Here is a 22,856-nt window from a genome sequence, read left to right on the forward strand (position 1 = left end):
CAGTGTCTTTATCCTTTGTAAATATTTCAGGTTAATTGGAGCATACCCATATTTATCCTTTAAAATAAATAAGGCTTTTTGCCTGCTTCTTTGAAGTGGAAGATTCTCTGGTAGTTTGTTACTTTTGGTAGTCATCTGCTGGGATAGAGAGGTGCCTAGGATGCAGAGCATCAGCCTTTGAGTATGTATGGGAGGGTGTTTCCAGAGAGGACTAACTGTGGGTGAAGACCTACTCTGAATGTGTCCAGGGTCATCCCACTGTTCTATGGTGGGGGTCATGGAATAAAGGGGAAAGAAAGAAAGCCAGTTAGCGCAGATTACCTCTGTTTCCTGGCTGCCGTGATGTGGACTTTTGTGATCCACAGGTCTCTGAAACCATGATCCTAACTAAGTAGATCTTCTCTTTCAGTTGTTTAGCTAAGGTGTTTTCTCACTCTGACAAGATGTCTACCACTGATAGAATCGCAGTAATAGAGATTTCTTGGTTACTCAATTATCTATCAAGCGTTGAGTGAAGTAGCTGATGCTGTGCTTGATTTTGGGACACTCTGCAGCAATCAAAGTAAATGTAATTCCTTTTTTCTTATTCTTAAAATTGAAAGTAGAGTTATTTTCTTTTTTTAAAATATATTTTATTAATTTATTCCTATTACATCTCAATTGTTATCCCATCCCTTGTATCCTCCCATTCCTTCCTCCCTCCCATTTTCCCTTTACTCCCCTCTCCTATGACTGTGACTGAGGGGGTCCTCATAGGGTATCAAGTCTTTTCTTGGTAGCCTGCTATCCTTCCTCTGAGTGCCACCAGGCCTCCCAGTCCAAGGGACATGGTCAGATATGGGGCACCAGAGTTTGTGTGAAAGTCAGACATCATAATGTTATTCTTTCTAGGTTTCTAGGACCCACTGGATCCTTCTATTTTCCCATTCTCCCTTGCTTCTCTTACCTAGAGTCCCAATAGGATGTCCTCCTCTCTGTCCCACTTTCCTGGTAAGTGAAGACTTTCATGGGACATGCCCCTTGGGCTAGTGTCCTGATACTATTTGACTCTTTCTGCTTCTGGGTTAACTCACTCATTATGATCATTTCTCGTTCCATCCATTTGTCCACAAAGTTTGGGAATTTCTTGTTTTTAATAGCTGAGTAGTATTCCATAGTGTAAAGGTACCACAGTTTCTTTATCCATTCTTCTATTGAGGGACACTTAGGCTGTTTCCATGTTCTGGCTATTATGAGTAAGGCTGCTATGAACATGGTTAAGCAAATTTTCTTGTTGTGTGCTGGAGCATCTTCTGGGTATATTCCAAGGAGTGGAATAGCTAGGTCTTGAGGAATCCCTATTCCCATTTTTCTGAGATAGCACCAGATAGATTTCCAAAGTGGTTTTACAAGTTTGCATTCCCACCAGCAATGAAGGAGTGTTCCTTTCTCCCCACATCCTCGCCAGCATGTGGATTCGCTTGAATTTTTTATCTTAGCCATTCTGATGGGTGTAAGATGGAATCTCAAGAGTTGTTTTGATTTGCATTTCCCTGATGACTAAGGAGGTTAAGCATTTCTTTAAGTGTTTCTCAGCCATTTGATATTCCTCTGTTGAGAATTCTCTGTTTAGTTCTGAGCCTCATTTCTCAATTGGGTTATTTGGTTTGGTGGTGTTTAATTTCTTGAGTTCTTTATATATTTTGGATATTAGGCCTTTGTCAGATGTAGGGTTGGTGAAGATCTTTTCCCAGTCTGTATATTTTGGATATTAGACCTTTGTCAGATGTAGGGTTGGTGAAGATCTTTTCCCAGTCTATAGGCTGTCGCTTTGTTCTCTTGACAGTGTCTCCTGCCTTACAGAAGCTTCTCAGCCTCATAAAGTCCCATTTATTAATTGTTGACCTTAAGGCCTGGGCTGTTGGTTTTCTGTTCAGGAAGTTGTCTCCTGTGCCAATGTGTTCCAGGCTCTTCCCCACTTTTTCTTCTAACTGATTTAGTGTCTGATCCACATAGACTTGAGATTTGTGCAAGGTGACAAATATGGGTCCAATTGCATTTTTTTACACGTAGACATCCAGTTAGACTAGCACCATTTGTAGAAGATGCTATCCTTTTTCCATTGAATAGATTTGGCTTCTTTGTCAGAAATCAAGTGACCATATGTGTGTGGGGGTTCATTTCGGGGTCTTCGATTCGATTCCACTGATCAACCAGCCTATGCTATGCCAGTACCATGCTGTTTTAATTACTATTGCTTTATAGTACAGCTTGAGATCAGGTATGAAGATTCCTTCGGAAGATCTCTTATTGTACAAGATTGTTTTAGCTCTTCTGGATTTTTTTTTTCTCATATGAAGTTGAGAATTGAGCTTTCAGTTTCTTTAAAAAATTGTTTAGGTATTTTGATAGGGGTTGCATTGAATCTGCAAATTGCTTTTGTTAAGATGGCCATTTTTACTATGTTAATTCTCCTGACCCATGAGCAAGGAAGATCATTCCATCTTCTCATGTCATCTTCAATCCCTTTCTTCAGAGTTTTGAAATTTTTTTCAAACAAGTCCATCACTTGCTTGGTTAGAGTAACTCCTAAATATTTTATATTGCTTGTGGCTAACGTGAAGGGTGTAGTTTTCCTAATTTCTTCCTCTGCATGATTGTCATTTGTGTATAGGAAGGCTACAGCCTTTTTCGAGTTAATTTTATATCCAGCCAATTTGCTGAAGGTGTTTATCAGCTGTAGCAGTTCTCTGGTGGAATTTTGGGGGTCACTTACGTACACTATCCTATCATCTGCAAATAGGCATAGTTTGACTTCCTCCTTTCCCATTTGGATCCCCTTGAGCTCCTTTTGTTGTCTTATTGCTCTGGCTAGAACTTCGAGTACTATATTGAAGAGATATGGAGAGAGTGGGCAGCCTTGTCTTGTTCCCGATTTTAGAGGAATTTCCTTAAGTATCTCACCATTTAATTTGATTTTGGCTATTGGCTTGCTGTATATAGCTTTTATTATGTTGAGGAAAGTGCCTTGTATCCCTGATCTCTCTAAAACTTTAAACATGAATGGGTGTTGGATTTTATTAAATGCTTTCTTTGCATCTAAGGAGATGATCATGTGGTTTTTGATTTTCAGCTTGTTTATATGGTGGATTGCATTGATGGATTTCCATATATTTGAAGCCTACCTGGTCATGGTGAATGATATCTTTGATATGTTCTTGTATTCGTTTTGCAAGTATTTTATTGAGTATTTTTGCATCAATGTTCATAAGAGAAATTGTCTGATATTCTCTTTCTTTGTTGGGTCTTTGTGAGGTTTAGGTATCAATGTGACTATGGCCTCATAGAATGAATTTGGTAATGTTCCATCTATTTCTATCTTTTGGAGTAGCTTGAAGAGTGTCGGTATTAGCACATCCTTGAAGGTCTAGTAGAATTCTGCACTGAAACCATCTGGCCCTGGGCTTTTTTTGTTTGGGAGACTTTCAATGATTGCTTCTATTTCTATAGGGGAAATGGGACTATTTAGCTTGTTTATCTGTTCCTCACTCAATTTTGGCAAACAAAATTGATCAAGAAAGTTATTCATTTCCCTTAGATTTTCAAATTTTGTAGCGTATATGCCTTCAAAGTAGGATCTTATGATTCTTTGTATTTCTTCAGTGTCTGTTGCTATTTCTCCCTTTTCATTTCTGATTTTGTTTATTTGGATATTGTCTGTCTGCCTTTTAGTTAGTTTGGCTAATTTTCTCAAAGAACCAGCTCTTGGTTTTGTTGATTCTTTGGACTGTTTTCTTTGTTTCTAATTTATTAATTTCAGCCCTGAGTTTGATTATTTCCAGATGTCTACTCCTCTTGAGTGTTTTTGCTTCTTTTTTTTCTAGGGCTTCCAGCTGTGTCTTTAAGTTGCTTATGTGGGATGTTTCCAATTTCTTTTTAAAGGCACTTAATGCTATGAATTTTCCTCTTAGCACTGCTTTCAATGTATCCCACAAGTCTGGGTATGTTGTTCCGTCATTTTCATTGAATTTCAGGAAGTCCTTAATTTCTTTCTTTATTTCTTCCCTGACCCAGGAGTCATTAAGTAGAGAGTTGTTTAGTTTCCATGTATGTGTAGGCTTTTTGTTATTTCTGTTGTTGTTGAACTGCAGCCTAAGACCATGGTGATCTGATAGTATACAAGATATTATTTCAATCCTCTTGTATCTGTTGAGGCTTGCTTTGTGACCTACTATGTGATCAATTTTGGAGAAGGTTCCATGGGGTGCAGAGAAGAACGTATATTCCTTTTTGTTTGGGTAATATAGATATCTGTTAGATCCATTTGATTCATGGCATTAATTAATGATGTTATTTCTCAGCTTAGTTTCTGTTTCAATGACCTTCAGTGAGAGTGGGGTGTTGAAGTCTCTCACTATCATTGTGTGAGGATCGATGTGTGGTTTAACCTTTGTTAATAGATCTTTTACAAATGTGAGTGCCTTTGTATTGGGAGCATAGATTTTCAGAATTGTGATGTCATCTTGGCTGACTTTACCTTTGATGAGTGTGAAGTGTCCTTCCTCATCCCTTTTGATTAATTTTTGTTGAAAGTCTATTTTGTTAGATATTAAAATGGCTGCGCCTGCTTGCTTCTTTTGACTATTTGCTTGGAATATTTTTTTCCAGCCTTTTACCCTGAGGTAATGCCTATCATTATAGGTGAGATGCGTTTCTTCAATGCAGAAGAATATTGGATCATGTTTATGCACCCATTCAGTTAGTCTGTATCTTTTTATTGGAGAATTGAGACCATTGATGTTGAGAGATATTAGTGACCAGTGACTGTTAAGAGTCTTAATTTTGATGTTGATTCCAGTAGAGCATTTGTGTGGTTGTAATTTTGCCATGGTGTAGTTATCTATTTCCTGTGTAGTTTTGGTTGTAACTTGTCCCTTTGGGGTGGAGTTTTCCTTCTAGTACCTTCTGTAAAGCTAGATTTGTGGATAGGTACTGTTTGAATTTGTTTTTGTCATGGAATATTTTGTTTTCTCTGTCAATGGTTATTGATAGTTTTGCTGGGTAAAGTAGTCTCACCTGGCATCTGTGGTCTCTTAGGGTTTGCAAGATCTCTGTTCTGGCCTTTCTGGCTTTTATGGTCTCTGCTGAGAAGTCAGGTGTAATTCTGAAAGGTTTGCATTAAATGTTGTTTGCCCTTTTCCCTTGCAGCTTTTAATATTTTTTCTTTGTTCTGCATATTTTGTGTTTTGATTATTATATGACTAGAAGTTTTTCTTTTCTGGTGTATTCTATTTGGTGTTCTGTAGGCCTCTTGTATGTTTATAGGCATCTCTTTCTTTAGATTGGGGAAATTTTCTTCTATGATTTTGTCGAGAGTATTTTCTAGGCCTTGGAGTCTGGCATCTTCTCTTTCCTCAATGCCTATTATCCTCAGATATCTTCTTTTCATGGTGTCCTTGATTTCTTGGATGTTTTGTGTCCAGATTTGACATTTTCTGTAATGGTTGCTTCAAGATCTACGACTCTATCTTTTAGACCTGAGTCTCGTCCCTCCATCTCTTGGATTCTGTTAGAAAAGCTCCCTTCTTGTGTCGCTCGCCTTCCTCTCTGAGCTCTCACATTCCCGTTTTTCTTCTGTCTGTTTATCATTGAATCCATTTTCATCTTCAGATCTTGAACTGTTTTATTGATTTCTTTCATCTGATTGTTTGCATATTCCTGAGTTTCTTCCATTGCCTCTTTATAGGCCTTCAGAGCTTGAAGAGTTTTATTGATTTCCTTCCTTTGGTTGTATTTTCCTGAATTTTTTCCAGTGCCTCTCTATAGGCTTCTTTTGTGTCTTCCACCTGTTTGGCTGCGTCTTTCTGCATTTAATTATGAATTTTATTTGTTTCTTCCATTATCATCCTCATTACTAAAGATTTGAGGTCTTTTTCTTGTATTTCCATTGCATTTGAGTTCTCTAGTTTGTTTTCTTTGGGATAACTGGGATCTGGAGATACCATATTGTTTTGGGGTTCTTTGTATGATTTTACACTGTCCTTTAGTCATGTTGCCGTCTCTTTTTTTGGCAGGTAGCTTCCGGAGTTGGGTGGAGGGAGTCTCAGGATAGATTCACCCGTTTTTCTCACGATTTCCCTAGGCTGGAAGCTCTCATGCTTCACTGGTCTGGATGGCAGGAGGCCAGCCCTGTCGTTTCCGTGTCTCATAGTCAGTGATCCCCAGCTCCCCTGTACTGTGTGTCCTGTAATCATCCTGGGTCTCTGAATGAGCTCCATGGACTGAAGCAGGTCAGGCAGAGGGAGGTCTGATGGTCACTCTACTCCCTGTCTCCCCGAGATTTCCTTAGTCCCAGAGCTTTGATGCTTTGCTGGTCTGTGGTTCCCAGTAGCGTCGGGACCCAGACTGCTCACAGAGTCTAGGTTAATGTCATAGGTCCCAAACAACACACACTGAGTCCAGTTCGCGTCTCAGGACCCAAACGGGTCCTGGGGCCTAATCATGCACTTAGTCCAATTAGCGCTGAGTCCAACCAGCGTCTCAGGGCTGGGACTGTGTGCCAAGCTCAGCTAAAATCTCTGGGCCCAAACTACCTGACACGTCCAGCTAGGGACTCTGGGCCTGAACCACGCGCTAAGCTCAGCTAGGGTCTCAGGGCCTGAATTGCCGGTTGAGCTCAGCTAGGGACTCTGGGCCCAAACTGTGTGCCAAGCTCAGCTAGATTCTCAGGGGCCAAACAGAGCACCAAGTCCAGTTTGGGTCTCAGGGCATGAGCTGTGCACCAAGTTGAACTTGGGTTATGGGGCCCAAACCGTGCACCGAGTTCAGCTAGGGTCATGGGGCCCAAAGTTTGCACTGAGCCCCTTCTCCCGCAGCAATTCCCACAGGTTACCACGCCAATCGCCTCGGCCAGAGGGTTCCCAGTTGCAAACCTCAGCTGCCGTCGCTGTCGCTCTAGTCCAAGAACATTTGTGCTCCTCCCGTGCGCAGAGGTATGCAGGTTTTCTGTATTTTGGTCCTTTCAAACTGTGGAGTACTTCTGCTGTAGTGGGGTGGGGAGCTTCGTATTCCTGGTTCAGAATCGTTTCCTAGAGCCTCTAAACACGGTCCACATTGCTCGCCACCATCTTGGATCTCCCCCTAAGTTATTATCATACAGTATATCCCTGTCTCTCATATCCCAGATCCTTTCCCCGCTTCCAAATTCACACCTTCTTTCTCTTTCTTAAAAACAAACAAACAAACCCCAAAACAGGCAAATAAGATAAGAATAAAATAAAATGAACAAACCAATAAGTAAAAAAAGGAACTCAGAACATGAAATGTATATACCTCCAGAGATATAAATTCATTCTCTCCCTCCCCCCCCCTCTCTCTCGCACACAGATACACAAACACAAAATCCATAAAAATACAAAATTGGAAATCCTAATATACGTCAAAAGGCCAGTAAGGTTAAAAAAAAATCCCCAATGAATCAATATGAGACCAGAAAATCTTCAAAAATATGTTTGAGTTTCTTTTGTCTTCAGCATGTACTTGCTGGTATGGGACCTACCTTTAAGTGTGGTTTGTTTACCCAGTGAGACTCCCTTAGAGAAACAAATTTTTCATTTGTTAGCATTTGTTAATTGGAAATAGCTTTTTAGAGATCGGAGTGTGTCCACTTCGCATTGCAGTGCTGGGACACTGTCTTTATTGTGTCTGTGCAGGCCCTGTACTTAGGTATTTTCTCACTGTGACAAGAAGTCTAACTAGCAGGATTGCAGTAATAGAGATTTTTTTGTTACTCACTCGTCTATTAAGAATTCAGTGGTGTAGCTGACATTGTGCTCCATTTTGGGAGATAGTCTCACAGCTGCCACAGTCTCAGTGAGTTCATATGTGTGTCAGTCTTGTTGTATCTGGAAGATACTGTTTCCTTAGTGTCATTTACCCCTCCTTCCTCTTAACAGTCTCTTCTTCAGCTTAGTTCCCTGAGCCCTGGGTGTGTGTGTGGGGGGGGGGGAGGATTTGATGATATCTTTTTAAATTTTGAGTGTTCCATGGTCTCTGGTTATCTGCTTATTGCCCGGTTGTGTTTCTCCATTAGTTGCCATCTACTGCAGTAGAAAGCTTCTCTGACGATGGCTGAGTAAGGTGTTGATCTATGGGCATAATAGAAGGTTGTTAATTATTTTACTGCTATATTACTTTTGCAGAACAGTAGTATTTGGTTTTCCTTTAGGTCCATGGCCTACCTAGTTTCAGATTCTTAGCCACCAGAGCAGTATCAGGCATGGGTTCTATCTTGTGGATCAGGCCCTAGATCTAATCAGATAATTGCTGATTATTCCCACAGTGTTTGTGCCATTAATGCACCAGTATATCTAACGTCGTGTCACCACTATACAGGATTGTTATGTTCACCTTTCTCCTCCGGTAGCAGGCATGGTACCTTCTGGTACCATGAATACTAGTCAGTGGGGGGGGGGGGGAAGGCTCTAACTGGGCACCAGCTCAACTACTCTGTCTTCAGTGAGATATGGAAGTAAGTGTAGTTTTCAACAATGGGTCCTTATCATTAGTTGTAGAGAGAAATAGCTTTGGCAATAGTTTGAGTTGTTGAGAGGTTTTTTTCGGCTGGGGGCCAACAATTCAACTAGATGTAATCCATTCTTAGCACTGGAGGATCACTTGATTGTAAGAGATATCTAATTGGGACTATTTAGTTTTCTTTCATATATGTATATGTTTAAAGAGCTTATATTATAATAGATTTTATATAATCCATAGTTAGCTGTTCATCCACCATATTCCATTTCTTTCCCGTGCTTTCTCCCCTACTCATTTAATCTTCCCATTCTAGTCCACACAGTTTCCCTCTCAACTATGCAAACTATTTCTCTTTCCTAGAGAGAGCCTTCCCTCTCCCTGGCTCCTTGTTCTTTATGTAACTGTAGTTATTCAGACAGTAGCATACCTTTTGGATGCTTAAAAGCTAGCATTCACATAAAAGAGAATACATGCCATATTTGTCTTTGGGGTTCTGACTTACTTCACTAGGGATGATTTCTTTTCTAGCTCCATTTACCTGCAAATTTTATGATTTGAGGTATTTGTTGTTTTGCTTTTGTAAAAGCTGAATTTTTTTTTCATCCATTGATAGACATACAGACTGTTTCCAATTTCTTGCTGTTATGAATAGAACAGCTATGACATGTTTGAGCAAGTGTCTCTGTAGTAGGATATAAAGTCCTTTGGGTAAAAGCTCCTAGTTATAGAGGTGGATCATGAGGTAGATCTATTCTGAGCTTCCTGAGGAGGTGACACACTGATTTCTGTAGTGGCTGTACAAGATTGCACTTCCACCAGCAATGGATGAGTGTTATCTTTCCTTACATCCCTGCCAGCTTGACCTCAGTTGTTATGTTGATCTTGGCCATTTTGACTGACATAAGATGAAATCTTAAAATAGTTTTGATTTGTATTTTTTAAAAAATGTCTAAGGATGTTGAACATTTAAGTATTCTCAGCCATCTGTACTGCATTTTGGAGAATTCTGTTCAGTTTATCAAGGCTTTTCTGTATGTAATGAGATGATCATATAGTCTTTGTTATTAATTCTATTTATGTGGTAGATTACATTTATTGATTTACATATGTTAACCCATTCCTGTGTATCTAGGATAAAGCCTTCTTGATCATGGTAGATTTTTTTTTTAATGTGTGTGTGTGTATTTGGTTGGCAAGTATTTTAGAGAGATTTTTTTGCACCTATGTTCATAAGTGAAATTTGTCTGTAATTTTCTTTCTTTGTTGGATTTTTAAGTTTTCCGATTTGGTGGAATACAGGCTCTTAAAGTATGTCCTGATGGTTCTTGAGTTTTCTTTGTTTAGATGCCCCCCTTTTCATTTCCAATTTTGTTAATCTGTATATTCTTTTCCAGCCTTTTAGTTAATTTGGCTAAGGGTTTATCAATAGTAATGTTCTATAAAAAATACCCAACTGTTCCATTTATTCTTCTATCTATTTTTGTTTCTGTTTTATTGCTTACAGCCCTGAGTTTGACTATTCCTTGCTATTTATTCATTTTGGTTGTTAGTTCTTTTTGTTCTAGAGCTTTCAAGTGTGCTGTTAATTTACTCGTATGAGGTCTCTCTAAAATTTTTATCTAGACACTTAGTGCTGTGAACTTGCTTCTTAGAGCTTGCTTCATCATGTTCCATAGTTTTAGGTATGTTGTTTTTTCATTTTTATTCAACTTAAAAATTTTTAAAATTTCTTTATTAAATTTTATATTGGCCCATTCTATTCTGTAATGAATTATTCAACTTCCATGGATTTATAAGTTTTCTGTTGTTGTTAATATCCAGCTTTAATCTGTGGCAGTCAGATAGGATGATGTTATTTCATTTTTCTTGTATCTGTTGAGGTTTGCTTCTTGTCCAAGTATCTGGTCAATTTTGAGAAAAGTCCATAATCCACCGAGAAAATAGGTGTATTCTTTTTGACTGTGTGTGTGAAATGCTCTGTAGGTGACTGCTGAATCCACTTGGCTTGTGTTGTTTAACTCCAGCATTTCTCTGCTTAGATGTTGTCTGGATGATTTGTCTTTGAAGTCATTATCAGTGTGTTAGGGTTACTTTTTGATTTTAGCTATAGTAGTGTTTCTTTTATGAACTTGAATGCCTTTGTGTTTGCTACATGGATGTTTAGAATTTCAATGTTCTCTTGGTGAATTCTTTCTTTGGTCCTTTTCTATCTCTATTGATAAATGTGAGCTTGAAGTCTATTTTTTCAAGTATTAAAATGGCTACATCTTTTTTCTTCTTTGGTCCCTTTGCTTGGACTATCCTCTTCATCCTGGTTATCCTGAGGTTACCTCTCTCCTTGATGTTAAAGTGTGTTTCTTGGATGTGGTAGAAAGATGGATTATATTTTCTCATCCAGTTTGTTAGTCTGTACCTTTTTATTGGGAAACTGAAACCATTGACGTTGAGTTATCAATGAGCCACTGCACTACTTGGTTTTAGTGGTGTAGATTTTCCCCCTTGCTTTTCATTTGCTAGTCTGAGATTATTAGTTTTTTGTTTGGGAGCGGTTTGGTAATGTTACCCTCTTTGGGTTGAAGTTTGCATTCTAGTGCTTTCTCTAGAGCTGGGTTGGAATAAAGGTACTGCTTATTTGTTTTTGTTGTTGTCTTTTTATCATGGAATTTTTTTTCTTGATCTATTGTGACTGAAATTTTTGCTGGATATACTAATTTGGACATATATCTGTGGTCTCTTTACAGTTGTGTTATTCCAATGGGACTGCCATTATATGTTACTTAGTCTTTCCCTGAAGTTTTTAATAGTGTTTTGTTGTTGTTGTACTTTAAGTGTTTTTATTGTTATGTATCCTGAGGAATTCTTTTGGTCCTGTCTATTTTGTGTTCTATATGCTTCTTGTACTTTGATTAGCATTCTCTCTATCTCTCTCTCCCTCCCTTCCTCTTTCTCTCTCCCCCCCCCTCCCTCCATGACAGGGTTTCTCTAGGTTTTTGTTTGACTTCTTAAATTTTTTATCTCAGTCTGAGTTTTCTTTAGTGATTCTAGTCATATGATCAGATCTTGTACTGTTTTCATTATTTCATTCTCTCTGTATTTTTACAGACTTTTGTTAAGGAATTTATCTGTGTCCTCATTAAGGGCTTTGAACATATTCATAATTGTTACTTTTAATTCCTTGTCTTATTTTTCAGCTATACTACAATTCTTACGGTCTAATGTAGTAGCGTTACTGGGTTCTGATGGAGACATGTCTTGCCTGTTACTGTGTGTTGTGCTAGTGTCTAGGTATCTGGAATTGTGATGACAGAGGTGATTGTAGGTGTTGATACCTGGTTTTGTTTTGATTGGGTAGATTTTGTTGTTGTTGATTTCTGTCGCCCTCTCTGGCTCTTAGCAAAGTGTGATCACTATGTGTTTCCTGGTAGAAAGTACTTCCTCAGGTTGGTGGGTGGCAGACAGGATTAGAGATCAGCTCGTAGAAAAGGCTGAGGGGTGTCAGGAAGGAGCTGAGGGGGACTTGTTCATACCTTGAGGTAGAGTTTCCTGAGAACTGGAGATGTGGGAAGAGGGGATTCTGTAAGTAGGTTGCATTAAGACAGGGATTGTCTGGGGAGACAGAGATGAAATCTGAACCTAGAGGTGGAGTCTCCAGTGAATGGAGTTCCAGGTGAGAGGAGGGGGTACCTGTAGAAGGTTGTTATTTGCTTGAGGGTGAGAATGAATGTGATGGAGAAGAGGAAGAATAGTGTGAGTCTCTTATGTGTGTCCCTGCCAGATGTGGCCACTGTGGATGTCCAGCACAGTGTTTCTGGGTATAGGTGGTTGATATAAAGGAGTAAAAAAGGGAAGGAGGAAAGCTGGGTGCATGGCAATGATTGGAGGAGTCCTCAGCGAGTGTAGGGAGGAAGGGGAGGTCTGTCAAAACAGTCTGCCACAGGGCTGAGGAGGAGACTGGAGAGATTGTAGTGGAGCAGAGGAAGGAGAGTGAAAATCACCTACTAGAGTCCATGTCAGCTGTGGCTGATGAAATTCTTAGTTTTGATCAATGTTAAAATTATAGTTAGAGTAGAAATAAAACTGAAATACATATACTCCATTCTAAAGACAGAAACTAAACAGTAATTGGAACAGATGCTGTTTGTATAATGAATTATTAGCTATAATGAGAAGATTGGCTTATTCATCTAAAAAGTAACTTAGAAGGTTGCAAGAAGAGCGCTTACAAAGAATATTACAACTGAGATATTGTTCACTAGGAAAGTCCATCCTCCCAAAGACTGAAGTCCAGTCCTTATTGGAGAAGGCAGCAGCTGTGACTTACTAAATGGTATTGTGGTTTCATGTTGGCAGAACTTTCTGGAAATCTATCCTCAGGTATGGGAAAGGTGTTCTTGGGACTATGTCTTATTATATATATTTTGTCCAGAAACTACCTGAGGAGGTGATGAAGAAATGTACTGGCTCTACACTCCTGTCCTACCTGGCTTAGTATTGGAAAAAGCCTCACTGTTGCTGAGAGAATACAGAGACCCAGCAACCCTTTCTTCCTATGGTGTGAAGTCTTTGTTCTCTCTTCAGTGCCATGCAAAAACATTTACAGTCCTCAGCTCTACTGTCAAGTGGGTGAATTTGCAGCAAGTTAGGAAACAAGTCATTAACAGACCTAAGTGCTGTCTGAGCATTGAGATTGCTGGTTAGCCTGAGTTAGCTCTAGAAGCAGGACTAGATAATGTCTCCCTCAAGTAACATGACAAACAGATAGATTTATGTTCATGGTTCACCTAGCTAAAGAGTTTTTGAGGCAGGGGTCAACCTGGGAATATTCTAACAGGAGATGATTTGAGGAAATGCAAATAATAATGAGTCAGTTCCTCTAGTATGTCCCAAGTTTCCTGGATGATTGTCAGAATTCTTTGATTTATCTTTCTGCATTTGTCCCTGGCCGTCAATTCAAGTTCTATCGCTATTTTATGAACTTGTTGCCTGAATCTGCTTTATATGCATCACTGGAAATGCTGAGACCCTTCTTCCGCTCTCTATTAAGCAGTCTTGCATCACTTGCCTTGGAAAGACCTTTGGAATTTCTTTAAAATGACAGTCTATACTTCTTTGTCTTTGTTATATTTTCCAGAAAGGCTATCCCAATACAGTGTATACATATATAAGCACATATTTTAAAGTGCTTGTCGTCGTCATCATTATATTGAGACAAAACATACTATGAAGCACAGGCTAGCCAAAAGTATCCTTTGTTCTCAGTCAGTCTCTCAAGTGCTGGGATTATAGGGGTATACCACCCCATCTAGAAAATTATTAACTTAATTCTCTCTCTCTTTTTTCCCCCAAGCATATTAAGCTAATCATTGTTGTATTTGATACATCTTTTTTTAAGCTTTATTTTCTCTGTCATTTTATAACATATTTATTTATTAAAAGTACTGACTTTAATTCAAACATATATTCTTAATAAATCCTTAGTGTTAAAAAATAAATATGATGATGTTCCTCTATATTTATGCATTTTCTACTTTAAACCTTCATAATGATAAATTAATATGCTGTTACAAACATTAAATGATTTCTTTGGAAGATTTGATTTTAAAGAAGAAAATGGGATAGAGGAGTTCCAAATAGAAGTGTAAGCTGGTCAAGTATTGAACTTTCTGAACCAGCTTTTTATAAAAATCATAAGACATCTCTGAAAAATGCTCTGTGATTTAATGGCTCCTCTCACACCATGGTAATACTTCCTATCCTAAGTATTCTCTGAAAAAGGAAATTACATACTCTTGAGTAGCAGGGCTTCCACACTAAATGAACTGTATCACATTATTCTTTTCAGTATAGTATATTTCATTATAATTGAGGTGAAAACTGTGGTTGTGCTGCCTAGTTCTATGTTAACTTGACACATGCTAGAGACATACTTAGGGAGAGAGAATCTTGATTGGGAAAGTGCCTCCATAAGTTTGGCCCATAGGCAAGTTAGTCAGTGGAGTATTTTCTTGATTGATGATTCATGTGGGAGGGCTGAGTTCATTATGAACGGTGCCAGCCCTGGGCAGGTGATCCTGGGTGTTATAAGAAAGAAAACTGATCTAGCCATGAGGAACAAGCCGGTAAGCAGCTTTCCTCCATAGCTTCTGCTTTGGTTCCTACCCTGACTTGCCTTCATGATGGACTTTGATATGAAATAAATTCTCTTCTCATTAAGTTGCCTTTGGTCATTGTGTTCTATTACAGCAACAGAAATCTTTTATTTATTTTATTTTATTTTTTTATTAATTCATTCATATTACATCTCAATTGTTATCCAATTCCGTGTATCCTCCCATTCCTCCCTCCTTCCTGCTTTCACCCCATTCCTCTTCCCTATGACTGTGACCGAGGGGGACCTTCTTCCCCTGAATATGATCCTAGGGTATCAAGTCTCTTCATGGTAGTCTGCTATCCTCCTTCTGAGTGCCACTGGGCCCATCAAGGGGACATGGTCAAATATGGAGCACCAGAGTTTGTGTGAAAGTCAGTCCCCACTCTTCACTCAACTGTGGAAAATGTCCTTTCCCTTGGCTAGATCTGGGTAGGGGTTTGATGCTCACTGCACGTATTGTCCTTGGTTGGGGCCATAGTTTGAGCAGAACCCATGGGCCCAGATTGCCCGTCATAGTGTTCTTCTTGTAGGTTTCTAGGACCCTCTGGATCCTTTTATTTCCCCATTCTCCCTTGCTTCTCTCACCTAGAGTCCTCATAGGAAATCTTCCCCTCTGTCCTACTTTCCTGGTAAGTGAAGACTTTCATGGGACATGCCCCTTGGGTTAGTGTCCAGTTATAATTGAGTATATACTGTTTGACTCTTTCTGCTTCTGGGTTAACTCACTCATTATGGTCATTTCTCATTTCATCCATTTGTCCACAAATTTTGGGAATTCCTTGTTTTTAATAGCTGAGTAGTATTCCATAGTGTAAATGCACCACAGTTTCTTTATCCATTCTTCTATTGAGGGACACTTAGGCTGTTTCCGTGTTCTGGCTATTGTGGCTATACTTAATGTGGAAAAATAAATTAGATTAATTTAGTGTGCTAATGACATGCATAGGAATGAACTAAACTTATAAGAAGATGATGACCTAGGTGAATGAAATATTTAATAAGAGAATTGGTTTTGTTGCCTTTTCTGGTTTACTTGTGATTTTGTTGAAGATGAATTAATGACTTAGGAATTTTCAGTGTCATGAAATCATTAAGCTATTATTGTTCAGTATAATAGTTGTAGATGTATTAGATTTGTGAATTGGGAAGAATCTGTACAAATTCTAATAGATACAAGGAAATGCTTTCTACCACTTAATATATATTTTTAAAGAGTCTACATTTTACTCTCTATTTCACCTAAATTAACTGTCTGGTATGAAAATATTTTCATGTTTTATTATTTGTGGCTGTATATGTGGGTCAATTGGTAAAACACTTGGCTTCACAAGCATGAGGACCTGTGTTTAGATCCCCAGATAGAAAGATATCTAGCTCACAAAGACATAGTTCAGTGTAAAAAGCCAGATGTGACGGTGCACCCCTGTAATCAGCCATGCTGAGAATGGATGTACTACAAAGATGAAACCCTGGAATTAGCCGCGCCTACTTGCTTATGTTTCAGGGCAGTGAGAGCCCCTGTCTCAAAAGCGAAAGTTGTCTTCTAATCTTTTCAACACACATTCTGTGCATGCCCCCATCCCAATGGCTCAGAGGTTAAGAGTACTTGATGCTCTTCTAGAGGACTCAAGTTCAGTTCCCAGCCTCGCTTGTAATTCTAGCTACAGTAAATCCAACAGCCTCTTCTTGCCTCCATGGGGACCTGGAGGCCTATATCCACACAAACATATAAACATGAGATTTGAAAAACTCTCCCCAAGGCCCCGATTTATTATTGGGGGGGGGGCTTCAGTTCTCTTCTTCAATTAGTTGTGTGTAAATTTATTTATAGATTTTTTTTGCTTTAGGGTATTTTTTTGTTTGTATTCTTTTGTTTTTTGAATAGTAAAAACCTTAGGTATAACGTTCTAATCTATAAATACATTTCTCACTATGTGGCCCTGAACAGGTGGGAATTTATTGTAGAGCAGGCTGGCCGTGAGCTCGCAGAGATCAGTAGATATGCACCACCACACCTGGCTTTTCTCTAGGGCATTTCAAAATCAGCACCGACTTTACATATTTTTAAATTACATTATCAGTTCATGATTGTTGAGTCTCTGCTGTATTTTTAAAGTAAGTTGTGAAAAGTACTCATTGCAAAGATTTCATCCTTTTACAGGTTTGTTGTACATTATTGAAACACAGAAAGTTCTTGATCTCAGAATTAATGTGAAGGCTTCATATGTTATTGTCCCACAATATGGAACTTTTAGCCCTACATCAAATCTACTTCTCTTGGATCTTGGTCACTTAAAGGTATACAATAATAAATGTTTGATTGATGATATGCCATTTGTAATACTCTTTTGTTTAAAATATACATTGATTTTATTTATTAAGATTATTTTTATGTGAGTGTTTTTCTGAATGTATGTAGGTATATTACATGTGTGCACTGCCCAAGGACGCCATAAGTGAGTCCCAGATTTCCTAGAGCTAGACTACAGACTGTTGTGAGCTGTCACGTGGGTTTTGGGAACTGAACCCAGGCCCTCTGCAAGAACATGAAGTGCTCTTAATTCCTGAGCCATCGCTATAGCCTCAGGTTATACACTGGCTTTAGATAGTTTGATTAAGGTTATTGATGTTTAAATATATAGCAGTAATAGGATTTAAGACATAATCTTTGTGATTGATGAATGAAGTTTTACTTCATTAGGTAGCTTTTGTCGTCCCTGTATTTCCAAAATCAAAAATTTTCATTTGAGCACTGCAAGCCAGTTAAAAATGTATTTATAGATTTGAAAGTCATGCCTAAGTTTTTTTCCCTTAATTTGAACTCTTACTTAATTAAGTATAAGAGTCAGACAGGTAATCATCTTTCTGAAAGTTTTACATTTTAATTTCATGTGTAACTAAAATATTAAAAATTTAATAACTATTAAATAATTATAAATTGACTGATTTTTAATTGTGTCATTTTCTATTTTGTCTATATAAACATATTCTTCCAAAAAGTTAAATAGAAACATTTCTTTATATTTCTACATCTGAATTTTTCAACATAGTACTCACTAGCATCATGTAATTATTAAAGTTAAAGAATAATTAATTAATTAAAAATAAGCACTTCAGCCTCTGTTAAGTGCTTACTAGTCCCAGCTGGTTATTGGCTGCTGTGATGGACAGTTCAGATGCCAAATATTTCCATTATCATTACTGCTCTGCTGGTCACAGCCACAACAATCTACAGAGAGCTTAGCTTAGTGTGGCTTCTGGCTGCCTAAGAAATTTGTTCTTTCCCTGTTCCTATAATATATATATATATATATATATATATGTATATCTTATATATATCATATATATACATATATATATAATATATAATAGTTTATTATTTACCTTTGATTTTGATTACAAAATAATTTCAAAGACAGTTTAGTAAGAATATAAGGTTTTGAGTATTTAATTTTGTGATATTAGTTAATTTGTCTTACCTGTTACCTAAAATTTATTATCTTTCAGAGATATTTAAAAAATTTTTAGATTTATTTTTATATTTTTATGTCTATGGGTATTTTGCCTACATTGTATATCTGTGCACTATTTAACTGCTTGGTGCCTGCTGAGGCCAGAAGAGGGTATTGGAACGGGTAGTGAGCTTCCAAATAGGTGCTGATAATCAAACCCATGGTCTCTAGAAGAGCAGCTAGTGCTGTTAACCACTTTGTCATCTGTCCAGCCCCAATCCTTTTATTTTTATTTGAAATATAAAATTTATTTATTTTTTTGAGTCAGGGTATCATTATGTAGCCTTGGTTTCCTGAAACTCACTGTGTAGACCAAGCTGTCCTTGAATCTGCTTGCTTCTGATCTCCTGAGTGCTGAGATTAAAGGCATATGCCACTATGCCTGGTGAGATAATAATTTTTGACAGTTTACTTCCCATGAGCTGTATGAAACTGAGTAAAAAATATAGGTGTTTATAATATACCTATTATTACAAATGATATTTTTAATTGCTGTGTATTTATCTTTAATATTAATTTATGTTATAGATCTAAACAGTAATGTGTTTGTTTTGTTTGGTTTTTTGTTTGTTTGTTTGTTTGTTTTTCAAGACAGAGTTTCTCTGTGTAGCCTTGACTGTCATGGACTCATTTTGTAGACTAGGCTGCCCTCAAACTCACAATAATTTGCCTATGTCTGCCTCCCTGAATGCTGGGATTGCAGGCATCCACCAATGTGCTTGACTCTAAACTAGTTTTATTTTGAAGTACTTTACATAATCTGAACTATTAAAATTAACTTTAAGGTGACAAGTAAAAGTCCGTCGGAATTATTGCATGTGAAACAGAGTGAGACCAGCCTTGAAGAGATAATGCATAGAGCTTATGATTCTTTTGACATTCATCTTACAAGCATACAGTTGCTTTACAGTAGAGCGGGTAAGTAGGAGAGACACTAATGATTGATTCTTATCAGTGATTAATTAGGCTTTGAGACACTATCAAGATATGCTTGATGACTTTCCCTGTGCTTGGAACTTTGCTGTATTTGAGTTAAAATTGACAGTTAATATTGCCTAATGAATGAAACTGTAGTTAATAGTGAAAGTGTAAAACCCTGAAGCACAGATTGTCTGCTTCAGAATAGCTATTTGATAAGACATGTATGACAGGGTACGTGTTTGATTGGCTGTGTTACTCTAGCTGAGTGCATTTTATTTGTAAGCCCATTACAATGGTTTTATTTAAATAATAATTTTAAAAAACCCATTGACTGCCAACTAAATAAAAAATGACTGCTAACATTTTCTTAGTTTGATACCAAGAAATTTTGTCATTTGGTACATTTAGATGATGTGTGTGTGTGTGTGTGTGTGTGTGTGAGAGAGAGAGAGAGGGGGGGGGGGGAGGGGGAGAGAGAGAGAGGGAGTGGGGAGAGAGAACTCAGGTGCTCATCCTTGCTAACAAGCACTTTACAAAGTGAGCTATCTTCCTAGTCTGGCTACGTTTACATCTAAGGATGTAGATGAACTAACGATTCTCTTACTCACCTGTGACTATTAATACTGCAGGGAATGTTTCAGGTCATATGTTTTTTGGTCTAGATATGAGTTTTAACTTTAGCCTTAGCATTTTGGCTATCAGTGGTGCATGCCTGTAGTCCCAGCACTTGGAGAGGCAGAGGTATCTCTGTGAGTTTGAGGCCAACCTCGTCTACAGAGTGAGTTCGAGGACAGCCAAGGCTACACATGAGAAGCCCTCGCTCAAAAACCATAAATAAGTAAATAAATAAATCCTTATGATAATTAAACTATAAACATTGCCCAGGAAAGTGGTAATTAACAGTGGTAGAATTTGTTAGTAATTATTAAATACAGTTATATTTTTCTGCCTTTTTGGTGGCATTAATTTGGTGGTAGAATATCTGGTTGGCATAGTGATTGTTAATGGATGTACAGTGGGATGTACATTATGCTGCCACTTAAAAAACAGGCCTTTTTCTTTTGTAACAGAACATAGTCTTGTGAAGAAGTATAGGAAAAATAATGGAAATGAAGAAACTTGCTGATTGTATGTCCTTTAGAATATTTTCAGTTTCCTATGTTCTAAAAGTGTGCTAATAACAAACATGAACTTTTTTTGTGATTAGGTGATAATTGGAAAGAAGCACGGAAGCTCAATGTATCTACACAGCATATTTTGATACCTATGCATGTCAGTGTAGAACTCTCTAAAGCCATGGTTTTCATGGATATCAAGATGCCCAAGTATGTATTATATATTAGCTGTTTGATGTACTTGTAGATTTCCTTAGCAAATTTGTAATGAAATATAATGACTTCACTAGATAGTATGTATATTATATTATTTGCCACTGATGCTACTTTTTTTTTTTTTTTTGAGACAGGGTTTCTCTGTGTAGCCTTAGCTATCCTAGACTTGCTTTGTAGACCAGGCTGGCCTTGAACTCACAGCAATCCACCTGCTTCTGCTTCCCAAGTGCTGGGATTAAAGGCGTGTGCCACCATACCTGGCAGATGCTACTTTTAATATGTGGTTTAGTGGCATCTTAGTATATTCACATTATTGTGCAGCTATCACCACCCTCCATATCTAGAACTTTATTAATAATCTTCTAAGATGAATGTTTGTACTCATAGACATTTGTTTTCTATATATTTTATAGCTTGTTTTCCTTTATTTTCTCAGATAGACTTTCTTTGTATTTGGTTAATATTTGTTGTAACATATTTTAATTACTTTCTCATCTCTGTTTTTGTATACTTTGTGAATGCTTTATTTGGTTACCATGGAGATTATATGTAATATCCTAAACCTTTTAAAGTCTGCTTAAAATGGTACCATGTTAGCTTGATTTACATACAAAACTACTTTTTCTGCATTGATTAACATAGACTTATTTTTGTGTCTTTCAATTTCTGTAGAAAATAAAAAGTTAGTTAAATTCCCAAGTCATAGCATATTGTAAATCTGTGTATGTAGTTACCTGTATGACAGATTTAAGACCAGAGAAAGGTAAAAAAGGAAAAACTAGGTAATATTTTGAGGTGTAGCCTCTTCACATTGCGCATCTTAACATATTTTGTGAAAGGAAACGGTTTTGATGCATTAAGCAGATGGATCTACAATTGTGTATTTAAGTTAAACCAAGTGTATGGGATTAATTACAAATATTTAGATGATTAGAAATGTTTATGATTTCTTGAGGAATTTCAGGAACATTTTTGGAGACCAATGCTTAACAACAAAAATGTATAATTTGATAGAAAAAACACTTTTAGGGTAGTAGTGTGAGTTAAAACATTCTGTGTGAGGGCCATACTTTTTAAAGAAATACAAGTTTGTACACGTGTGCATGCACGTTTTTGTGGAAATTAGAGGCTGACACAGTGTCTCCTCTTCACTTTTACCTTGTTTACGACACTGACCCCAAAGCACGTAGACTGCTAGAGAGTCTGGGAGTTGTAGAGGTGCGCCTGTCTCACTTTCCTCTCCCTACAGTGTTGGGGTTACTGGTATGTACCACTATGTCCATTTTTTAGTTGGTGCGTTGTATTTCATATCAGGTACCTTGTCCTTGGTGGCAGGCACTTTTCTAACAGCCTGTTTATAGTTTTATTTTATTTTATTTTTAGGCTTTTTGAGGCAATGTTTTTTTGTGTAGCCTTGGCTGTCTTAGACTCACTTTGTAGACAAGGCTAGCCTTGAACTCATAGAGGTCTGCCTGCCGCTGCCAGTGGGATGCTGAGATTAAAGTCGGCCTTTATTTTTAATTTTTAAAACATTAATGTATTTATTACGTCTCTGGAGTTGTGGGAGGGCTAGCAAATGCAGGTACACAGTGGGCATGTGAAAGTCAAAGGAGCGCTTGATGGAGTCAGTTCTCGTTCTCCACCGCGTGTGCTGGGGAATCAAACTCAGGCCACTGGGCAAGTGCCCCTTAAGGATAAGGGCCTTCATCTGCCTCTCCCCACCAGCCAGCGCTAGGGCCCTAGCCCCTCTTTAGTTCAGTAAGTTACCTGCAAGCCACGGAGATTGGCAAAGCCATTAAAAGAAAAACAGCTCAGGGTTAGTATGGCTGTGAATGTAAAACCTCTTGGTAAGTTTAAGAGTTAAGTAGGAGCCATGCACGTATGAGAACTTACATGTCGAAGGTGTTAGAGACAGGCTGTGGCTGGGCAATGCTGCCTCAGGCCTGCAATCCCAGGACTCGGGAGGCAGAGGCAGGCGGTCATGAGTTCCAGGACAGCCAAGGCCACATGGAGAAACCTTGCCTCAAAAAACAAACCAAACAACAAAATAAGAAATAGGCTGTGATCCTCATAGGTATAAATATACAATGGTGACATGTGAATACTGTAATGTAAGTCACATAAATAATTGGTAATTAATACTGTCATCTGTATTCGGCAAATAATAGAGAGACAATAAAAGAAATCATACTGGAAAATAAGCCTCTGACAAGTATGGAGATAGGTCCATCTAGGGCTTATAAGGTAAGATGTAAATTGTGGTGATCTGTATTTTTCAATATTTGTTGAATTTAAGGGTTTCTCTTTTTATTTTGTTTAAGAGATGGGGTAGGCGCTACGCATTGCACTCAGGACCTCCTGCTTGCGCAGCAAGCCTTTGGTCACCAAGTCACCTCTCTAATTTCATTCTTTTTAAATTTGTGTACT

At 38.0% G+C, this 22,856-nt stretch overlaps 1 protein-coding gene across 7 annotated transcripts in view; it reads left to right on the forward strand.

The window, feature by feature from the left end:
- Positions 1-22,856, forward strand: part of VPS13A (vacuolar protein sorting 13 homolog A) — a 173,472-nt gene that overhangs the window by 42,967 nt on the left and 107,649 nt on the right. For all 7 annotated transcript variants that reach the window (XR_014782857.1, XR_014782858.1, XM_084800462.1 and 4 more), the window contains exons 20-22: positions 16,827-16,963; positions 18,963-19,095; positions 20,306-20,423. Coding sequence is in view for 5 of the 7 variants with exons in the window: in XM_084800462.1 (XP_084656588.1) it covers positions 16,827-16,963; positions 18,963-19,095; positions 20,306-20,423 (388 nt within the window). In the remaining 2 variants the exon portion in view is untranslated. The remainder of the gene's footprint in view (positions 1-16,826; positions 16,964-18,962; positions 19,096-20,305; positions 20,424-22,856) is intronic.

Source organism: Acomys minous (genome assembly GCF_964271855.1).
Source record: "Acomys minous genome assembly, chromosome: 2".
Classification (NCBI taxonomy): domain Eukaryota; kingdom Metazoa; phylum Chordata; class Mammalia; order Rodentia; family Muridae; genus Acomys; species Acomys minous.